This window comes from Dendropsophus ebraccatus, chromosome 2, assembly GCF_027789765.1.
Source record: "Dendropsophus ebraccatus isolate aDenEbr1 chromosome 2, aDenEbr1.pat, whole genome shotgun sequence".
Lineage (NCBI taxonomy): Eukaryota > Metazoa > Chordata > Amphibia > Anura > Hylidae > Dendropsophus > Dendropsophus ebraccatus.
In genome coordinates this window covers 29,631,529-29,654,874 of record NC_091455.1, presented here as the reverse complement: position 1 = coordinate 29,654,874, position 23,346 = coordinate 29,631,529, and the positions used below count along the sequence as shown (strand labels likewise).

The 23,346-nt window shown below is 41.7% G+C and overlaps 1 protein-coding gene across 2 annotated transcripts in view; it reads left to right on the top strand.

The window, feature by feature from the left end:
- OXR1 (oxidation resistance 1) overlaps positions 1 to 23,346 on the top strand; it is a 334,109-nt gene that overhangs the window by 57,403 nt on the left and 253,360 nt on the right. For both annotated transcript variants that reach the window (XM_069957201.1, XM_069957204.1), the window contains exon 2: positions 9,395 to 9,469. In XM_069957201.1, coding sequence (XP_069813302.1) covers positions 9,453 to 9,469 — 17 coding nt within the window. In that variant the 5' untranslated portion in view covers positions 9,395 to 9,452. The remainder of the gene's footprint in view (positions 1 to 9,394; positions 9,470 to 23,346) is intronic.

Sequence of the window (23,346 nt, the reverse complement as noted above, 5' to 3'; positions counted from 1 at the left end):
CTGCGTGTATTGTGCAGGCAATGGGTATACTGTACTGTCAGGGAGAGTGTTAAAGGGGTTATCCAGCGCTACAAAAACATGGCCACTTTCTTTCAGAGACAATACGACTCTTCTCTCCAGTTCAGGTGAGGTTTGCAATAAAGTTCCATTCACTTCAATTGAACTGAGCTGCAAAACCCCACCCAAGCTGGAGACAAGAGTGGGGCTGTCTCTGGAAGAAAGTGGCCATGTTTTTGTAGCGCTGGATAACCCCTTTAACATGGCCCTATCATTTTAATAAACTTTGACCTCTTCTCTTCCTTAAGAGGCATGTCTTATAGTCAGGGTTGTCTTATAGTCAGATGTGTCTTATAAAGTGAAAAAATACAGCATTAACTATTTTATCTTCATTTTTTCAATAGTTTAGTAGATGACACTACTGCATATTATATCTAATATGGATACACAACAAGTCTCCGTATGTAAGAGTGGTCTTCTTGGGTTATTACTATGTGTAGATCAAAATCTGAAAAAGTTGGCACACCACAGTACATGTATACTCCTTACTCACTCTGTAACTTGGAAGACATGCAATTTACAGATACAGCAATTTATTATTCAACCCTGCCTAGACCTAAAATATAACAATGTTCTGCCCCAGTCCCCTCTGCCCATACTCATCATGTAATGGGTTTGGGAAATGCTTCTTGGTTCTTTAATATTTTTTTTTTTTTTTTTGCATTCCTACAAAGCTGTGGGAGTCTTCCTGTAATTTGTATTGATCGGTCTGATTGGCTGACAATAAATTCTTCTCTTGCTTGTCTATGTATAATATAGTCCACCATGCAGAGAGGACTTGAGAAGCGTTTGTGCCTCGGTGCAGTTATTTTCCCTATCAGTCTGGATAGAAATCAATGTAAAATCAAGGACATGAATCCTCCTGGGGCCCCTTACTATCCCGCTATACCTCCTGAGCACTATAGCCACTTACTGTAAATCCACAGACTCTGAAGTGTGTTGTATAGTACATTTATGTGCGCTGTGTGGGTGTAGAATATAGGCAGTATACACGCATTAGCGTCAAATGGACCTCATGTATCACAAAGCTTTACCAATCGGAGGGGAATGTATCACCTTTACTATTTTTTAAAGGGTTTTTTTTTTTTTATGGGCTATGCTAAATTTTAATGGTAGTTGCCTAAAAATTATCATTAGACTCAAGTGCCTTGATAATTCTTGCGCAATTTTTTTGTAGTCGAAAAAGGTAGCTAATCCGAAACCATGCCCCCTTCTGGTGTAAGAAATGGTGAACGTGAAATAAACTGGAGAAGTTTAGCTAATTTGCCTTAAAGGGGTTGTTCTCTCAAATGAACTGGTGCCAGAGATTAGAAATTTACTATTATTAAAAAAAATCTCGTCTTCCAGTACTTATTAGCTGCTGTATGCCCTGCAGGAAGTGGTATTATTTCCAGTCTGGAGAAATAATGGGGATTTGCTGCTGCTTTGGACAGTTCCTGACATGGACAGAGGTGGCAGCAGAGAGCAGGGTGTCAGACTGGAAAAAATGCATTGCTTCCTGCAGGCAATAGAGCAGCTGATAAGTACTGGAAGACTGGAGATTTGACACTTGATTTGACACTTGAGAAGTAAATTAGAAATCTCTGGCACTTTCTGGCACCAGTTGATTTGAAAGAAAAATATTTTTGGTGAACAGCCCCTTTAATAAACGTTGCAAAAAAAAAAAAAAACACTGGGGGAGATGTATCAAACATGGTGTGAAGTAAAACTGGCTCAGTTGCCCCTAGCAACCAATCAGATTCCACCTTTCATTTTCCAAAGAGTCTATGAGGGATGAAAGGTGGAATCTGATTGGCTGCCAGGGGCAACTGAGCCAGTGTCACTTTACACCATGTTTGATAAATCTCCCCCAATGTGCACAAAAACTCAGTATTAGCTAAACAAAAGAGTACAAACACATTAATGCATTTGATGCAAAGTCTTCTTCTGAGGGACAATCTTGTACGTATGGGGATTGCTTCTTCCCAACAGATGATGTCAGGAGTGATAGATGCATCTAGGGCCAAACTTTTAGGCGGGTCGGGTGTACACACGGAAAAGGTGCAGATTTTTGCACAAACCGGGGGGTACGTCAGGAGCGATAACCCAACCCATGGGAATTTAATGGTGCGTTCACACCTACAGGATCTGCAGCTGATTTTCTGCAGCAGATTTCAGTTAAATAACTGAACACAGCATCAAATCTGATGCTGTGTTCAGTTATTTAACTGAAATCTGCTGCAGAAAATCAGCTGCAGATCCTGTAGGTGTGAACGCACCCTAAAGGGCTGACTTAACATTTTGAGCAGGTGGTACTTTTTATGGACTACGCAAAATTTAGCAGTTGTTGCTTAAAACTTGTCGTTAGGTGCAAGTGCTTTGATAAATATTACGCAAATTTTTTGTGCAATTTAAACCTAAAGGAGCTTAGCTTATAAGACTTCGCTATGGGAGGAGTGGAGTACTGCTGTGTCATTTCTGCACAAAAACTTAAAAAAAGAACAATGATTTTGTACAAATCAGAAATGAAAGTGGCTTACCATCATGGTAGAATTAGATTTTTTACATTCTTTAAAAAATTCCCTTAAAAAAAAAAAAAAAAAACTTTTTGTTAAAAGTTCCCATAGCTAGGACCCCTAGTGATCAGCTGTAACCTGAAAACCATGTAGGACATGTTCTATTGTCCTAGAGCGCCTCTACAGGGAAAGTGCAGTATTACATAATGCAAATTGAAATCAAAGTACTTGTAATTTAAAGTTTTTTTTTTACTTCTTTCAAATCAACTGGTGTCAGTAAATAATATAGATTTGTAATGCTGCGTTTACACGAAGCGATAATTCGCCCAATCGATCGTTTAACGATTTTGAAGCAACGATTTGGTTTTTATAACGATCAGCGTTTAGATGAATAAATCGTTAGAAAATTCATAAGAAAAATCGTTATTGTGATCGTTTTTAAGGTCGCTTAAGCCCATCTTTCACATACGGTGAATCTTTGAAAGACTGTTTACACGAAGCGATCTGCAAATTTTTAGCGAACGACGATTTGAGAACAGGTTTAAAGATCAAAATGACCAATTTTTCGCTCGTCACTTGATCGCTCACTGTGTTTACACGAAACGGTTATTGCTCAAATGCAATCATTATTGCGAAAATCGAACGATAATCGTTCCGTGTAAGCGCAGCATAAATTACATGTATTTAAAAATCTCAAATCTTCCAAAACTGTATTTTTTTTTTACTTTTCTTTAAAAAAATAAAACAGTTCTTATCAGCTGCTGTATGTCCTGCAGGAACTGGTGTATTATTTCCAGTCTGACACAGTGCTCTCTGCCACCTCTGTCCATGTCAGGAACTGTGCGGAGCAGGAGCAAATCCCCATAGAAAACCTCTCCTGCTCTGGGCAGTTCCTGACATGGACAGAGGTGGCAGCAGAGAGCACTGTGTCAAACTGGAAAGAATACAACACTTCCTGCAGATTTTTAAATAGAAGTAAGATAAAAATCTGTATAATTTTCTGACGCTAGAAAGAAAAAAAAAAATCACTAGAGTACCCCTTTAACTTGAGTCTTTTAGAATGAGTGATATTCTTTAAAGTTTTTCTTTGCTGTGATTTATATATAATACCCCATATTATAAAATATTATTTTTTCAGGAAAAAAGGAGCCCTATATATTTTATTTCCGAAAACAACGAATGGGAAGTAGAACTTAGCTCTTACCATCTTACTTCCGCTGGGATTACTTTCGGCATGTAATATAATGAGCCAGCGCAGTCAGCTAATATGGCAGTGGCGGCGTCCTGCAGTCAGTGCTCCTCCATCATCTTGCCTCGCTAGCATTGTTTACTGACTCCTCGGATAAATCTATCTTGGTTTTGTGCAATGTCAGGCTGCCACAGTAAACTAGGCCGTTGGTATGACGGACTGACTCGACCCCATACACTACTATTTTTGTACATAGGGAAATGCGTATCCCAGACTATACGGCGGCATCGCTCCGCGCTCGTGATTACACATTAAAATGTAAATGCACATATTTAATTCAAATGCAATTATGTAAATATAAACCTCCAAGGCGCAATTTATTGAGCGAAAATATGGAAATGAGAAGTCGAACCCTGAGGCGTATTTTGATTTTGCGAAGGAAATCTGCACTTCTCGGTACCAGGCATTAGATTGTAAAATTATGCAGGAAGTGTTACCGCTAAATCGTAATATTTGGAGGCAATTTTATAAAGTATATATTTAGATAAATATTGTGTTTATTGGGAACATTGAAAAGAGGCCGCTAATAATGGGATATATGGGATTCTGCAGCTCCGCCACTTTATAAGAGTCATGGGTGGGGGTCTCAGTGTTATTTCCAATTGATGGAAACTTGAACATGGACACATTGACTTTACTGAGAATCGTATACCATTTTTCATTTGTTTTTATAGCGGGGGGGGATAATGTTTACAAAACAGAAATCTGCCAAAAATGCCATGTATATGTGTAGTGTCCCACTACGTGCTTACACCTAGGTAAAACTGTATCACTATTGTCACAGGATAGGACACGTTGGCTGCTGTTCCTAACTCCAACCACTAGATGTCACACTCTCACACAGCACAGCTGCAACTAACACTTACGTCTAGCTACCCTTATGTCTAGCTACACTTACATCAGCTTTCTTTAGTTAGCAGTGACTGGCTACAGGTCAGGCAGGACGTGTGTATAGTTGTTCCTGCCACTAGCTTCCCAACTTGCTAGACAAGACCACTACACCAAGGATAGACTAGATAACACAGGACAGTCAACCACCTTAGAAAAGGGGCAGACAAACTCAAGACTGGACCTGCAGTAGAGCACAGTGCTACTAAGCCGCTCTTTACTGACAGATGCTCAGCTTTGTACGAAGGACACTACAAGCCAGCTCCACCCAGAGCAGAGACCTGGGACTCGTACTTCCCCATTAGGACGGAAACCCGACACTGTGGGGCAGAAGGTGATTAGGTGAGATAACTAAGACTCATCCATACAGTACGTAAGTACAAGGATTCTTCAAACACTAAAGAGTTACTTCACCACATCCCGGCAGAGTACTTAGTACTCTAGGCAAGGGCCCTCCTATCCGGTCCCTATCACTTTTTACAGTATGTACTCACTTTTCTCCCCGTTAGACTATTGTATTGACTATTTTTGCATTAAGTAACTGTTTGCACCAAGATACCTTCTTCAAGTAAACTTTAACAGTTGTTTAAAGTGGGACTCTGTCATCTCTGCCACCGCACCTGCACTTGCACTCCACACCTAGCATCAGTTCTAACCGCTCCTCAGCTGGCCACCTATATCTATCTATCTATCTATCTATCTATCTATCTATCTATCTATCTATCTATCTATCTCCTATCTATCTATCTCCTATCTATCTATTTATCTATCTATCTCCTATCTATCTATCTATCTATCTATCTATCTATCTATCTATCTCCTATCTATCTATCTATCTATCTCCTATCTATCTATCTATCTATCTATCTATCTATCTATCTCCTATCTATCTATCTATCTATTTATCTATCTATCTCCTATCTATCTATCTATCTATCTATCTATCTATCTATCTATCTCCTATCTATCTATCATCTATCTATCTATCTATCTATCTATCTATCTATCTATCTCCTATCTATCTCCTATCTATCTATCTATCTATCTATCTATCTATCTATCTATCTATCTATCTATCTATCTACCTAAATACTCCTGAAGGTTTCCTTTCTCCCCTTCACTCCAGTTAGCAGGGATCTGTTGACAACCATCTCTGCCTATCGCTGGGCGGCTAATTTCCTGGTGATGACATGGCGGTGGTGGTGGTGTCTGGCGGTGTAGCTGATAGGAGTGTGCTGCGTTCCTCAGTAATAATATGTGCTGGATGATGGGGATTTAATCAGATCCATCTTAGACAGAATTGAACTCTTAAGTCTTCTTCCTGACATTATCCCGGCAAAGCAGCTTATATAACAACTCCTCTCGCTCTCCGGCTCTCCTTTTATCTTTGTATTTTTTAATGTGGAGTTTCAGTTTAATAAATTGCTTTTTCCTCTAAATTTATGCATTGCCTTGGTCTCAGACTTTACATCATATTACCTCCCGGGAGCAAACAACCTTTGTTCTTGCAGCAGTCACTGAATTGTCATTATTTCTTGTTTGCTGAAGGCGTCGGATTTCACAACTTCCCTTAGCAAAAAAAATGGCTTCTACTTCTACAAAAAGAAGGATTAGCTGATGATATGAAGCAAGTACACTGGTTATTATTTTACATCTACAGTACGATACATACACTGGGTAATGTAATGTGTCCCCCATCACCCAGGACAGGCTACACTAGTCAACCCCCGGCTACACTGCATTGTAGATCACATTACACTCATCTATTCATTACAGTATATTCAATTTCTGCTTTATTATTATTATTATTATTTTTTTTTATTTTTTTTTTTTTTTTTAAGGGATCCATCACATTGAAAACAAGTCCAATCTGAAAGTAGGGCTGTAGTACCAGCTGCTGCTGCCCCGGCACTACACCTGCAGACCCCCCATATATACAGTACACAGGACCATATTACCAGCTGCTGCTGCCCCGGCACTACACCTGCAGACCCCCCATATATACAGTACCCAGGGACGTATTACCAGCTGCTGCCCCGGCACTACACCTGTAGACCCCCCATATATACAGTACACAGGGCCGTATTACCAGCTGCTGCTGCCCCCCCAGCACTAAACCTGCAGACCCCCCATCTTCTCCCACCAATTAGCATCAGGATTTTCTAGTTTCTGAACATTATATTGATATCTGATCAGTCTTAGGCCGTGTTCCCACATTTACTGTACGTCATCACATGCAGCCGAAAACCGACCCTCATGCGGTAACCAATAGGCGTGTGGCCAATAATCCAGGTAACAGCACATGACTGCTGAGGAAGAAATGGGAGCCTGGTTTCGGCCACATTCATTTCTCTACATGGAGAAACATTGTCTGAATCGTGTTTTTTAAACAAATTTCCACATTAAATCAGTGATTAGAGCCGCCTGTATATTGTCTGAGGTAATTCTCACCACAGGATTGGTAGATTGGTAGATAATAGCTCCAGGTGTCACATTTAACACTGCCATATCAGACCTGAACGATACCGCCACGCTGTGACTGGATTACACCACCACACCAGACCTGACCAATACTGCCATACTGTGACTGAATAACAACGCCATATCAGACCTGACCAATACCACCATACTGTGACTGAATAACACTGCCACACCAGACCTGACCAATACCGCCACACTGTGACTGGATAACACTGCCATACCAGACCTGACCAATACCGCCATACTGTGACTGGATAACACTGCCATACCAGACCTGACCAATACCGCCACACTGTGACTGGATAACACCGCCACACCAGACCTGAACAATACCGCCACACTGTGACTGGATAACACTGCCATACCAGACCTGACCAATACCGCCACACTGTGACTGGATAACACTGCCATACCAGACCTGACCAATACCGCCATACTGTGACTGGATAACACTGCCACACCAGACCTGACCAATACCACCATACTGTGACTGGATAACACTGCCATACCAGACCTGTTCAATACCGCCACATTGTAACTGGATAACACTGCCATACCAGACCTGACCAATACCGCCTTACTGTGACTGGATAACACTGCCACACCAGACCTGATCAATACCGCCATACTGTGACTGGAAAATACCACCATATCAGACCTGAACGATACCGCCACACTGTGACTGGATAGCACCGCCATACCAGACCTGATCAATGCCGCCACACTGTGACTGAATAACACGGCCATAACAGACATGACCAATACCACCATACCAGACCTTATCAATACCGCCATACTGTGACTGGATAACACTGCCATACCAGATCTGACCAATTCCGCCATCCCCCACCCCCAATGGGTGCCTAGTGCTCAGGAGGCAGACTATTATACAGCAGGAGAAACTGATCAGATTGATATATAGTTTTCTGGGGGAAAGTTCCAGGATGATTTGTCATTAATTTATATACATTATGGGCCAGGCAGTCACGTGGGCGGTGCTACTCACTGATTGACAGCTGTATGTACACATATGTCCGTCCATCACTCAGTAGGACCTCCAACATGACTACTTTGCTAATAGAGGTCACAGCTAAAATATTTATAGGTGACATGAAAGGAAAACTAACCATTGCGTTCTTTATTCTATCGCTATGTTCATTTTGAAGCTTTTTCTTTTTCTTTTTTTTTTTGGTTGGTTTTGTTTCTTTTTTTTTGGTTGGTTTTGTTTCTTTTTTTAGCTGTTTATGGCTCAAAAAACCTGACTAAAAAATTCAGTGTGGGAGCATAGCCTTAAATGTTGTTAATGTTGTTTTTGGGGTTGGAAAAAAAAAAAAACATACTCACCTACCATGCTCCTTAGGGCGCTCCTGCTGTAATGTGTTTGAGACCAAGTTGGACTTGTACTTACTTCCAAGCCGGCCCAGCCAATCACTGACTAAAGCAGCTCAATGCCAAGGTCAGTGGTTGATGGAGAAGGCTGTCACTGCTGAGAAGAGTCCTTATTAGAAGTAGCGACGAGAGTGTTCGGGGCAACTCGAAGACGTCACAGGAGGAGTATGAGTAGTAGGTGAGTATGACTTTTTTTTTTTTTTTTTTTTGCAGCCCCTACAATATACAGCAACATTGTTATATTTTTTAGCTATGTTATATATAGAGGTTTGTAAATCCTAATATATTTCTACACAGTATTGTCTCCCTGTGTTTTTACAGGTCTCCTGAAGGTGCGTCTTTTACCTTCATCCTTGGCGTAGTTCCTGTGCAGTTTTAATGTAGTCCTCTGTCCAGTAAGGCCGTTCAGAGCACTGCCCTGCCCCTAAAGCACCGATTTGGCCTGCCCCCAGCCAGCCTGCTTCACTAATAATCATTAGAAGGCGGGGCAGTGCTCTGGGGGTGGGGCAGTGCTCCAAACAGCCTTACTGGACACAGGACTACATAAAAACTGTGCAGGAACAGCGGTGAGGATGAAGGCAAGAGACTTTATCCTCAGCGCAATAGGAAGCTATCAGCATGTTAGATTTGTTGTTACCCTTTAAATTGCACAATTAGTTAAATCAGACATGTCGGGAATGTGAATGTCCCTTTTCGAAATGCCATAATAGGATCATAGAGAAAGGGGATTGTTTGTCGTCAAAGCAAAATCCCTTCTATGCAGTGTAATTGTGCTGGTGATCCCAGGGCCCCATGCTCTGCTTTAATTGAGATTTTCATGTCTTGTGTTTTTCAGGTCTATCCAACAAGCCAAAGAAGATCAGTCGTGAATGTGAGAAGAAGCATTGATCAACATGTTCAGCAGCAGAAGGTCAGGTTATGACTAGTTTTCAAAGTGTTTTTAAACTAAAACTAAGAGAATACATGATAAATCTCTGCGCTTTGAGCACTGACACCACTGTGTACCATGGTTCATGGCTCCTTTACTGTTTTTGCTGTTTTTATCTGGTTCAGTGTTTTACATTAACTCGGGCTCAAGCCAAAGGTTAGTCAGTAAATGGAGGTATATGAATTTCCCATTCTCATTAAGGCAGAGAGTCGTCCATTGTAGTCACTGTTATTGTATCCCTGCTGTGCTTACTGCAGAGTATGACTATTGTCCAGGACCTCAGTACTACTGACCTGTCATCAATGGTTGATGCCATACACCCCCACTGATCAGCAGATTATAGGGGCTACCTGAGCATTATGGCCTCTCCACTGTTTACAAGATACAGAAATTTCTTAACTGCAGTACCTGGTGCTGCCACTACACAAGGTATGGAGCTGTTCCTTGTAAATAATAAGTTGAGCAGCAATTAGCTAATCGGTAAGGATGCATAAAGCTAGGCCATCAATGTTAAAAGGAGTTATTCAGGATTAGAAAAAGCACTTTTTTGCAAAAACAATGCCACCCCTGTCCTCAGGTTGTGTATGTCATTACAATTAGGCTCCATTAACCTCAATGGAGCTGAGCTAAAAAAAAAAAAAAAAAAAAAAAACTGAAAGAAAGCAAACACGTTTTTCTAAGCTGGGGCAACCACGTTTAGGGGAGATTCTAGAGATTTTATTTATTTATTCATCTTAAATCAACTGGTGTCAGAATATTCTAAATTACTTCTATTTAGACAACTCAAGTCCTCCAGTACTTATTAGCTGCTGTATGTCTTACAGGAGGTTGTGTATTCTTTCCATAAACAGCGCTGCAACCTCTGTCCGTGTCAGGAACTGTCCAGAGCAGGAGAGGTTTTTAATGGGAATTTGCTCCTGCCCTGGACAGTTCCTGACATGGACAGAGGTGGCAGCAGAGAGCACTGTGTCAGACTGGAAACAATACACCACTTCCTGCAGGACATACAGAAGCTGATAAGTACTGGAAGACTTGAATGTTCTAAATAGAAATAAATTACAAATCTATATAACTTTCTGACAGCAAATAATTTCGAAACTACTGGAAACCCTTTTCCCTTTAAGTTGTTGACCGCCTACATACTATATTTTAGATGAATAATGTAGCCGGTCTCATCTTTGTGAAAATCACTTTAACAAAAAAAAAATCAGAATTTTTCTTTGGACTTGTTTCTGCTGTGAGCATTATGTCTATCTAAATGTACCGCATTAATGTATCACAGGGCAATGAGAGTCAATTGATCTGCATACTGTGAGTAGAGGGAAGGAAATTCCCATGGTAGTTATTAGTGCCTTTTTGTATTTAACAGCAGAATATTCCAGGCTCTATGATACATACCTCAAACACATGAAAGGAAATTATTTATGTTTCCAGATCAATGGGGGGAAAAAATGTAAAGGAAAAAAAAAATCATCTAATCACTTTGTAATTTGCATTTTGAAACAAAAAACGACATAAGTTTAACTATTAAAAGTAGCACGGAGAAGAGGGAGATCTTACTGAGCTGTGCGGCTTGGGCTTATATAAAGAAAACTATATTGTCAGGAATATCAGGAAATTATAAAAGACTTACAACATGGAGTTTGGCCAAAGATGTTGGTTGTTCCCTGCCATCGGTGTCTAAGGCCATGCTCACTTGATGTAAAATAAAATAAAAATTTATTTTCAATATCTATCTATCTATCTATCTATCTATCTATCTATCTATCTATCTATCTCCTATCTATCTATCTCCTATCTATCTATCTATCTATCTATCTATCTATCTATCTATCTATCTATCTATCTCCTATCTATCTATCTATCTATCTATCTATCTATCTATCTATCTCCTATCTATCTATCTCCTATCTATCTATCGATCTATCTATCTATCTATCTATCTATCTATCTATCTATCATCTTTTTATCTATTGGTGTGTTTACACAGAAAGATTTATCTGACAGATTTTGGAAGCCAAAGCCAGGAATGGATTTGAAAAGAGGAGAAATCTCAGGCTTTCCTTTATGACCCATTCTCTGTTTATGGTCTGTTCCTGGCTTTGGCTTTAAAGATCTGTCAGATAAATCTGTCTGTGTAAACGCAGCATATCATCTATCTATGTCATTCATTACCCCACCATGCCTGGGCCGGATGAAATCCGCTGCTGCAGGTTGGTGCTGGGGGCCGCCTCTTGCTGGACAAGCGCTATCAGCCAGTGCACATGCACGGGACATAAACAGGACCCCCGTGCATCACGCAAAGGCTATTGTGGATGTGCAAAGATGGAGGCCGCTGCTGCAGAACGGCCTGAGAAGATGATGTCACGAGCCATCGGGGGTGTAGTGGGCGGAGCGATGTGGCACATTAGAAACTAAGCCACGCCCATTTGGCACACTAACCACCAGATAAAAGTACACTTTCCTCAAGAACAACCAACATGATTAATAAACTGAAATCAGGTATGGAGACAACAACATTCTTCATTTAAACGTTTTTAATGATTTAAAAATGACAAAATGGGGTGACAGTGTCACTTTAAGGGTACAAACCCACACACCGTATACACAGCAGATACGCAACAAATACGCAGCAAATACGCAGCAGATTTGTTGGTACAGATTTGATGCTGTGTTCAGTTATTTAGATCTAATCTGCTGCGTTTTTGCTGCGTGTTTGCTGCGTATTTGCTGCAGTATCGCAGCAGTAAATACGCTGCATATACGGTGTGTGGGTTTATACCCTAAGGGTGAATTCACACGTATAGGATCTGCAGCAGATTTGATGTTACAGATTCAAAGCAAATCTGCGCCATTAAATCTGCTGCAAATCCTGTACGTGTGAATGCACCTCTGTATTGTCCCTCTGTGTTACCAGAGTCTGGGTGTGATCACTACCTCTTCTCCCTCTATAGCCTCTATGACCTCCAGGGCCTCCTGTCACCATCAGCCGCTCCTCCTATTTATAGGCTACATACGTTGTCCGGAAAGTTCTAAACTTCCTTTCCTTTATACATTTGGATAATTTTTCCGAATCTCGTCTCCTGCAAATGGAAACAACAGGAAATTAAATGATAATCTGGGAGAATCATAAATCAATTTGTTTTAATCTCTTAAACTCTCTGTCTCTATCAATTTTTGCTTTAATTAGTCGGAATCTTTAATTTATGCTGCGCCAGAACACAGGAAAGCTCCGCCGTGCGTCTCCAAGTGCCGCTGGCACAGACTTCTCGCTCTGCGCGCTGGTCGCCTTATTATACAATTTTGTAAACAGTATTTTTTTTCCTGTTGTCTTGTACTACTTCATTTTAAATCTTTAAGAAGCTTCTTGTTATACATAATAGGGGATTAGTGGTGCTTTCACTGTACACATGTAGCAGAGCTGAAATGGTCATTCAACTCGGAGCGCAGAGCTAAGAACAACCCTGAAGAGCACCTTAGAACAAGACAATAAAATCTGTTCAGATGTAGCAGAGCTGATTTGACAGCTCGGCTGAGCTGCAGTAACCAGGTCTAGCCACTACACAGTGAATGGCGCTAACACCTTCTGGCCTTATTGACTGTGTAGTGCAGCCGCTGAATAGCTGAGTGATGAGGGTGCTGGGGCACCCCACAGATCAGTGCTGGAAGTATGTTCCCAGCATCTACTACTCTTAATATAAAGTAGTATTTTCAAAATGTTTACACCTGCGCACTTCTGTTCTGACACACTGGGGGAGATTGATCCAACATGGTGTAAAGTGAAACTGGCTCAGTTGCCCCTAGCAACCAATCAGATTCCATCTTTCATTTTCCAAAGGGTCTGTGAGGGATGAAAGGTGGAATCTGATTGGTTGCTAGGGGCAACTGAGCCAGTTTCACTTTACACCATGTTTGATAAATCTCCTCCACTGTGCACAGACTGTATAATGGCCCCTAACCTCAGTGTGTTTTACATGGAAAACCCCTTTAAGTGACGTACGAATAAAAAGGAAAAGAGGACGAACAACCAGTGGAGCATATTAGACCTGTGATCTGCCTTCCCTGAAGATTTGGATGCATTCCCTTTTTAGGGTGGCTTCACATACAGCTTTTGTGTGGCGTTTTTCTGGCCTCAAAAGAGAATCAAAAAAGCTGACAAAAGTTATTTTGGCGTTTTTGACTTTAGGCGTGAATGTCTTTTCTTTTACCTTTGACATTTTTGTGTTCTTTTAGGAGTGGCGTTTTCTAGACGAACAGAAGAAATTTAATTTAAAAGGGTAGTTAACCCCAAAGTTTGTTCTTTTAAAGCAACTGGTGCCAGGGATTTGTAATTTGTAAATCTCAAGTCTTCCAGTACTTTTCAGCTGCTGTATGTCCTGCAGGAAGTGGTGCACTCTTTCCCGTCTGGAGAGCAGGAGAGGTTTTCTATGGGGATTTGCTACTGCTCTGGACAGTTCCTGACATGGACAGAGGTGGCAGCAGAGAGCACTGCGTTAGAATGGAGAGAATACACCACTTCCTTCCGGACATACAGCAGCTGATAAGTGGCACTTTCTGGTACCAGTTGATTTAAAGGAAAGATTTTTTTTTTCTGTGAACTACCCCTTTAACTCTATGGAAAAGAAACACCACAGTCTGCAAAAAAAAAACAAAAAAAAAACACACGTACAGGATGTGCTGGAGATGCTACATGTGTGAATGCACCCTTATACAACCACATCTGCTGAAAGTTTCATTTAAGTATCTACTACTCTTGCAGTAAAGTCATTTTTTTTATGTTGCTTCTGAACCTTACTCAGCCCTTAACATATTTAAAAATGCACCACCTTTTTTTTCCTATTCCTCAATAATTACTTTTTTTTTTTTTTTTTTTTTATGTTCCGGTTTTCCTGGGGAAAATGTCAGTTTTATGATATCCTCTGGCACAGTTATTGGTGAAAAGTACAATTTTTTTCCCATAAATTCCCCCCATAGTGATTTTATCAATAGTTTTTGACCAACTCAACTTTATTCTATAAGACAGACATGGGTGACCTTCAGCCTTCCAGGTGTTACAAAAACTACAATTCCCATCATGCCTGGACAGCCAAAGCTAAAGGTTTGGCTGTCCAGGCATGATGGGAATTGTAGTTTTGCAACAGCTGGAGGGCCGCAGGTTCCCGATCCCTGCTATAAGACATAAAGGACCCTTGATTATCTGTATAGATGTAGCAGAGCTGAGCTTCAGACCAGACGTAGTCTTTTGGCACATGTTCCTGTGATGATATACTGCAGTGTTTTTTATATTGTATTGTATATACTGTATCTATGGCTTTGAAGTAAATACAATTTGTGAGTCTTCAATTCCAGGTTACTTACTGGAGAGCAGGTTTAGAGGCTCAGAAGATCTATGTAACAAGACCTTGTTGTGTGCTGACATGTATTTAATATCTACCAGGCCCTTGTGTGGCCGTGCTTTATGCCTGCATTGCTTCGGCTAAGTACACTTATGGGAGAGCTGTGGAGTGCTTTATGTTGTTTGTGATAAATAACATGGATATGTTGCCTGTCAGCGCTAATACTTCCTATACCAGATGCTCTGGATACTAAAGCAAAGCTGAAGGTGAGTCACATTAGCTTAGGAGGGCAGATAGAGATAGGGCGGTATAATGGCCCTATTATAACTATTAGTGGGTATTATTATTTATTATTATTTTATGTCAGCATATACCATAGCATATACAGTATATAGATAGGAGGTAGCATATACTATAAAATAATAGATTGGGCCTATGCCTATGATCGGTCAGATATGCTCTTTCTTAATCTGATCTGTCCTTGTGGCAGGAGACAGTCCCATATATTTCCATAGAAGTCCATGACAAGAAAGAAGCGCTCAGCCAAGCGCTTCTCTGTTTATACTAATCACACCTTGGAGCTCTATCGGTTTTCCCAAATTATGCAGCTCCCCAGAGGGGTGACTGATGTGTTATCCACAGGGCAGGCAATAAAGCATAGTTCCAACCAATAAAGCTCTCCCCCACTTGCAATATTAGTATGGGGCTGGAGTCAGGCTATCTGTAAAGAGGTCAGCTTTGCAGTACCGCTCCTGAAAACTGCACAGTTTGAACAGATCACTTGTGTTTTTTGTACTTTCTGGCACTCTGGAGGAAAAATAGGAAACTGGGACAAGTTTCCCACAGTCAAAAGAGTGTATTGCACCACAAAACACACCACACAAAAATTTTGCACCAGAAATTTCAGAAAATGACTTAAAACATTAGAAAAAAAAAAACTTTTGTGGGGTTTCACCACAGCAAAAGAAAGTTTTGAATCCTGTTCGTGACGCCACGCAAAGCAGTGCAGTAGCCTGGGGTTGCTAGGTGTTGTCAGCAGTGGGCTTAGTGTAGGGGTACCGACTAGGCACTTGTCACAGTAGCCAGGAGTGGTATGCCCACCCCCTTGTATACTAGCACTGGGCTTTGATAGTTTAGCACAAGTGTGAGTGCAGGTGCAAAAATAACCACAGTGTCCAGCACTTTTCCTGATCACTGATAGAATCTTCAGTGCAATATATTATGCTTTGGCAATAAAGTTGCAGGGTATAACATATAGAAGAACAGTCCTTTCTCCTGATGGACAACACAGAATACCAGGGTACTTGAGGTATAAGTGTGTAGTAGTTATAGAAGGTGCTTGGTTTAGGAGTACATCTGTGTTTGTGCAGGAAGGCTAAGGGGTTGCCCAGTGGCCTTGTCTAGTTAGTGCAGAACTCTGCCTGGGTAACTTGACTGGATAAGTGTGACTTGCTAAAAAAAGCTCGTACTCATGGTTTTGACTTATACCACCTTTTGCCAGAAGAGATAACTGAGTGCCAAGTCTGGTAGCACAAGTCTTGGGATTGCACGACCGGGCAAAGCTAGCTTCTCATGGTTCCCTGAGTAGGCCAAACAGATATCAACGGAGTACGTCGGCTTGACTTGCACTTTGCTCCTCTGCAGTTGGATCCTGAAAAAGGTCACCCCTGATGCAGACAAGGTTACCCAGGTAGGCAGTTACCTCACCTTAGAGCTTAGCACTGTATAATCTCCAACTACTTCTCTATCCAACTAAAGATTCTCTTAGGACATAAACTACTTCTCACTCCTCCCACCAGGAACTAACTAGCCTTAAGTAGTCTTGGATGGGACTAACCCCACATTGGTGGGGAAAGTACTGAAAAAAAAACAGGGCCCAAGTGTGTCATAGGTCCCCAGGCTAACCTTTGGTCAACAAAACCGAACAAAACATATCAGGTTAACCCCTTCAGCCGTGCATAGGACAAGAACAGTAAGACACCAAGTGGTAGCCCAAAGAGGAACATATAACAGAAATGCCTGGCAACAGGTGGTGCTGAGAAGTAGTGCATATAATATATATATATATATATATATATATATATATATATATATATATATATATATCACATATAACCCATCTGATGCACAAACTGCAGTGTAAATGGCCTTTACAGAGCACAGTATGAGGACATTTTCTTCCAAAGCATTCACTGATCCATCCCCTGTAGTCAATCTGACGACCTCGGATACATTGCAGCAGTATGTTATTTTCTAGCAGATGTGTATGTCTAAATCATTGTATACTCCATAGAGATATATCGGTGCTGTATGTTTAATGTTATTTTGATGAATAGCCTCCTCCTATTATTCACTTGGCTTTCTCATATCTTAAAAGAGTTCAAGTTGCAGCACGTTTCTTCCAAACAGACTGTAGTAAGCAGATAAATCATAGCTCGGAGCTCTTACGTTTCATTTTTCTTACTTATAAGTAGTGATGAGCGAATAGTGAGATATTCGAATATTCGATTGAATTTTCGATCCCATTAAAGTGTATGGGAACATGTATTCGATTAGTGAAAAATATCTATTTGACCATTTGGGGGGTGAAACCAGAAGCTGGGGTATTTGAACGCTTATCGAATATTTATCGAATATTCGCGGGATATTCGTACGAATATCAAATATTTGAATATTTCACTATTCGTTCGAATATCTATTCGATCGAACAGTATTCGCTCATCACTACTTATAAGCAATAGGGCGCAAAAGGTAAAGAGCTCATAATGCAAAGTCTATCAGCAGGGTTAAATTTATTTGCCTATATACAGTAAAAGATATATTTTTCCTATTAGGATGTATTCAGAGGTAGACTGGCCATCAGATTCTTAGAGGATCCTCCAGTGGGCGCTTTTCTTCACCCATAGCAAAGTTTACAATTGCTGCCCTATCCCTATACCCTGGCCAAGGCAAAGTGGGTTGTTGCTGCCCCCTCTTGGTAATGAGTAAGGATGAGCGAATTTACAGTAGGAAAGAAGCAAAAGGTGGATCCAGTCCTGGAAAACTCTTCCAAGTTTCCCAGGACTGGATCCAGCTTTTCCCAGCACCCAGAGCAGAGTGGCATGGACTTCAAAGCCAGCAGCCTGACAAGCTGCCAGTCAATCCTAACAAAGCACTTTGCTTCTTTCCTACTGTTAATTCGCTCATCCCTAGTAATGAGTACCTGGGACAATCCCATAGCAGTCCCACCAGCTATACCTTTAGGCTATGTTCACAGTACGTAAAAGTACGGCCGTTGTTGCCATCGGCAACAACGGCCATACTTTGTGCAGTGTTGAACATTGCCTAATCCTCTATGGGATCCCGGCCGGAGCATATACACATCGTATACGCTCCCGCCGGGATCCCGTGCGGCGATGCAAATAACTGACATGTCAGTTTTCTGCGGCCGTAATTCATTGAAACCCTGTCAGCTCACGCAATGAGGCGAGCCGCTCCGGCCGCTTGCTTCATTGTGCACTGTGGGAGGTTTTGATGCGGGCACGCGCTGATGCGCCCGCACCAGAAGCCTGCGGCCGGAAAGATCATCCAACCAGTACTTAAGTACCGGACGGGATGATCCGTAGTGTGAACATAGTCTTAAGGTGGGAGCAAGAAACTCCAGTGTACTCCAACAGTGTACACTTAATGATAGACTGTCACCAAATGATGTTGTTGTGAAGAAAGTGGTGAGTCTGAGACTGTCCAATCAGAGTTGAGAGTACTAGATTGTATAAGGACACACACAACTGATAACACCCGTTCGTTTTAAGGGGTATTTTGGAAAAAAAAAAAAAATCAAATCGTCTGGTGTCAGAAAGTTATTTAGATTCATAATTTAATTCTATTTAAAAATCTCCAGTCTTTAAGTACATATCAGCTGCTGTATGTCCTGCAGGAAGTGGTGTATACTTAACAGTCTGAGGGTGCGTGCACGGAATTCCCGCGTATGACCTGCGGCGGATTCCGTTGCTCATTTCCGCCCGTGCCATAGACACTATTCTATGCACGGGCGGATTCTACATTCCGCCGAAAGAGTTGATATGTCAGTTCATTTGGCGGAATGCGGAATCCGCCCGTGCATAGTGCCTATGGCACGGGCGGAGATGCGCGCTGCTGTGTGCGGGTACGAGCGACGCAATCCGCCGCGGGCTATACGCGGGAATTCCGTAGTGTGCACGCACCCTGACACAGTAGTAGAAAACCTCTCCTGCTCTGGACAGTTCCTGACATGGACAGAGGTGTCAGCACTGAGCACTGTGTCAGACTAGAAAGAATACACCACTTCCTGTAAGACATACAGCAGCTGATAAGTACTGGAAGACTTGAGATTTTTAAATAGAAGTCATTTACAAATCTGTATAACTTTCTGACACCAGTTGAAAGAATTTTCTTTTAAATGGAGTACCCCTTTAAATTATGTATACATTTCTGGGAGGAATAGATCAGGAACGATGCAGAGTACTAAGATAGGGAGCTCAGGAATTATTTTATGGTGTATATAAGTATCCACTAAAACAGATGTCAAAAGCGATGACAGATCCTCTTTAAATGCTATTATCATACTGCAGATTAATGACTGTAAGATCCCAATCTCCTTATTCCAAGAAAGAAAAACATAGATGTCCCCTTTAATAAAAGATATGTGCTGGAGAGTTTAATGAAAAGACTAAACTAATAACATACTAGAAGGTTTTAGATGTACGTATAAACCCAAGCTTATTTTCCTTTTAAATTGGAGTCTGCATAAAGTCGACTCTCATAGTAGAGGACCTCTTCATCTGCTAAAAGGGTTCATCATTAAGCCTATTAGAGCAAATTGAAAAAGAATGTTCAAAGTGTACCGCCCCTTTAAGTAAACAAGACTATTATACACTATAATAGAAATAATGGGGGGGGGGGGGGGCGAAATCAGGTTTCTTATCCAAGAGAATCCTCATTCCAAATCCTTATTTGTCTTGGGGGCACTAGGATTTTCAGACACCCTCGGGTGGAAACGAGTCTACATGCCGCCCCTTTGATCTCGGTGGGAGCTAAGAGAGTGTTATTAGGATCAAAGTGAAGAAGAGGAATCAAGGAAAAGGAAAACCCCAATCCCTTCACATTTTTCATGCTACCATATTAAAACCAGTAAATCACTTTTTTTTATATAAATTTCCCGATACCATTCCTACAGAAATATTATATTAAGTATTAAATGTATTTGCAGTTTTACATGTAAAAGTAATTGTTGACATAAAGTGGAAGAATAGACCAAAAGTAATCAGCCTAGACCAAGGCCCTAAAGGAATGGATCACATCTGTCAAAACCGTGCCCCCTTGCTGAGATTGGCTGATAGGTAGATTAGGGTCCTATTATGCTGGGTTTACACGGAGCGATAATTCGCCCGATCGTACGATTAACGACTTCGAAGTAATGATTTTTCCTTTATAACGATCAGCGTTTAGAAATAGGTGAACGACTGTTTACACGGAACGATCTTTGAATTTTTTGCAAACGACGATTTAAGAACATGTTCAAAGATCAAAATGAACGATTTCTCGCTTGTCATTCGATCGTTCATTGCGTTTACACGTACGATTATAGTTCAAATTCGATCGTTATTGTGCAAATTCACACGATAATCGTTCCGTGTAAACGCAGCATAACATGGGCCAGTGAAGGCCCTCTCAATACTGTTAAAGATTGCCGATCTGCTAGATCGGCACTCGTTTGTATGGCCCGTTTACATCATTAGTGATGTCTGTGCAGCCCTTACCCAAACAGTTAACCCTTTGAGGACCAGGCCCAAAATGACCCAGTGGGCCGCGCAAATTTTGATCTTAGTGCTTTCGTTTTTCCCTCCTCCCCTTCTAAGAGCTCTAGCACTCTCAGTTTTCTATCTACAGGGCCATGTAAGTGCTTGTTTGTTACAGGAATAGTTGTACTGTGTAATGGCGTCTTTCATTTTACCATAACATGTATGATGGAATTCCAAATATATTATTTATGAAGATATAAATAGGTGAAATCGTAAGAAAGAATGCAACATGGTAACGTTTGGGGGGTTCCTGTGTCTACGTAATGCACTATATGGTAACAGCGACATGACACTATTATTCTATAGGTCAGTCCGAACACAACCATATGCAGGTTACACAGATTCTCTAATGTTATATATTTTTTTTTTATGAAATCCTTTTTTTGGCAATTAAATATTAATAAAATGGGCCTATTGTGATGCTTGTAACGGTTTTATTTTTTCAGCTACAGGGCTGTATGGGGTGTCATTTTTTCTGCCATGATCTCTAGTTTTTATTAATACCATATTTGTGAAGATCGGACGTTTTGATAACTTTTTATTGATTTTTTTAAATATATAATGTAACATAAAATCGGTAATCTGCGCACTTTTTCCCCTCTTTTCGTGTACGCCGTTTACCGTTCGCAATGACGCTTGTTATATTTTAATAGATCGGACAATTACGCACGCTACGGTATATTATATGTTTATCTATTTATTCATTTTTATATGTTTTATTTATATAATGGGATAGGGGGGTGATTTAGACTTTTATTGGGGGAGGGGTTTTGGGGTAGTGTGTTAGTGTTTTGAACTTTTTTTTTTTTTTTACACTTTTGAAGTCCCTTTGGGGGACTTGTACATACAATACTTAGATTTATACACTGATGATTGCTATGCCATAGGCATAGCATTGATCAGTGTTATCAGCGATCTGCTCATTGAGCCTGCCTGTGCAGGCTCAGTGTAGCAGATCGCCGATCGGACCGCACGGAGGCAGGTAAGAGACCTCCGGCAGTCCGTTTCAATGATCGGGACCCCCGCAGTCACACTGCGGGGGTCCCGATCGGTAAGTGACAGGGGACTCCCCCTGTCACTTACACTTAAACGCCGCGGTCGCGCCGCGATTGCGGCGTTTAAGGGGTTAGTGACACGCGGCAGCGCGATCGCTGCAGCGTGTCATTACCAGTGAGGTCCCGGCTGCTGATTGCAGCCGGCCCCCACCTGCTATGAAGCGCGCTCCGCTCCGGAGCGCGCTTCATAGCGGGAAAACCACCCAGGATGTAAGGTTACGTCATGGGTCGTCTGGGGACAGACTTCCATGATGTAACCCTACGTCCAGGGTCGTCTAGGGGTTAAAGGAGAAGTCCGGCGAAAATTTTTATTAAAGTATTGTATTGCCCCCCAAAAGTTATACAAATCACCAATATACACTTTCTACGGGAAATGCTTATAAAGTGCTTTTTTCCCTGCACTTACTACTGCATCAAGGCTTCACTTCCTGGATAACATGGTGATGTCACTTCCTGGATAACATGGTGATGTCACTTCCTGGATAACATGGTGATGTCACGCCCCGACTCCCAGAGCTGTGCGGGCTGTGGCTGCTGGAGAGGATGATGGCAGGGGGACAGTGAGGGACACAGGGCACTGGAGGGACACTGAGCATCTCCCTGCCATCATCCTCTCCAGCAGCCACAGCCCGCACAGCTCTGGGAGTCGGGTCGTGACATCACCATGTTATCCAGGAAGTGACATCACTATTTTATCCAGGAAGTGACATCACCATGTTATCCAGGAAGTGACATCACCATGTTATCCAGGAAGTGACATCACCATTTTATCCAGGAAGTGAAGCCTTGATGCAGTAGTAAGTGCAGGGAAAAAAAGCACTTTGCATTTCCCATAATAAGTGTATATTGGTGATTTGTATAACTTTTGGGGGGCAATATAATACCTCCTTTAATACTTTACCTGTCTACGCTCCCGTCTTCCCCTACACTCTGCATGCCTCCTGCCACAGCGGCCTGTCTGAGCTGTCAGGCCGCTCAGCCAATCACTAGCCGTGGTGGTCCTGGATAGTGATTGGCTGAGCAGCCTGTTAGCTTGGAAGCTGCAGCATATGGTGTCGGAACATGTGCAAAGTGTAGGAAGCGTGGACAGGTAAAGTGTTAACTGTTTGGGCAATCTTCAGCCGTCAGCTGCGCATCACTATTACACGAAGCGATGTGTGGTCGGCGGCCAACGATTTTAGGTCTGGGCCTAAAGAAACGATCAGCCGATGATCGTTTCATCGGCTGATCGTTGTCTCTATTGGGCCTATTGGGCTGATTATCGCTCCATGTAAAAGAGCCTTTAAGTAAGCGCCAACCTGCCAGATCAGTGCTTGCTTGTTCCTTGTTCCCTGCTCCCTGCTAAAGCTATTACACATGCCTACAGCGAGTTATGATATTTAGATCGTCTTGGGAGCCTATGGGAGATAGTGGCGCTCTACTGCGCCGCTCCTATTACTTAGGGCAATGGCCAGCAGACCTTCGTTATCGTTCAAAAATCTTTGTACATGTTGAAAGACAAGGTTTGGCAGACATCCTGCATGTCGGCTGATCATTACCTTTTAACGGGAGCTAGTACACCAAACGATTATCGGCCGCAACGGACGATAACCGCTTAGTGTAATAGGACCTTTACTCTCGCTGCCATCATGCTCAGTTGATCCATGCAC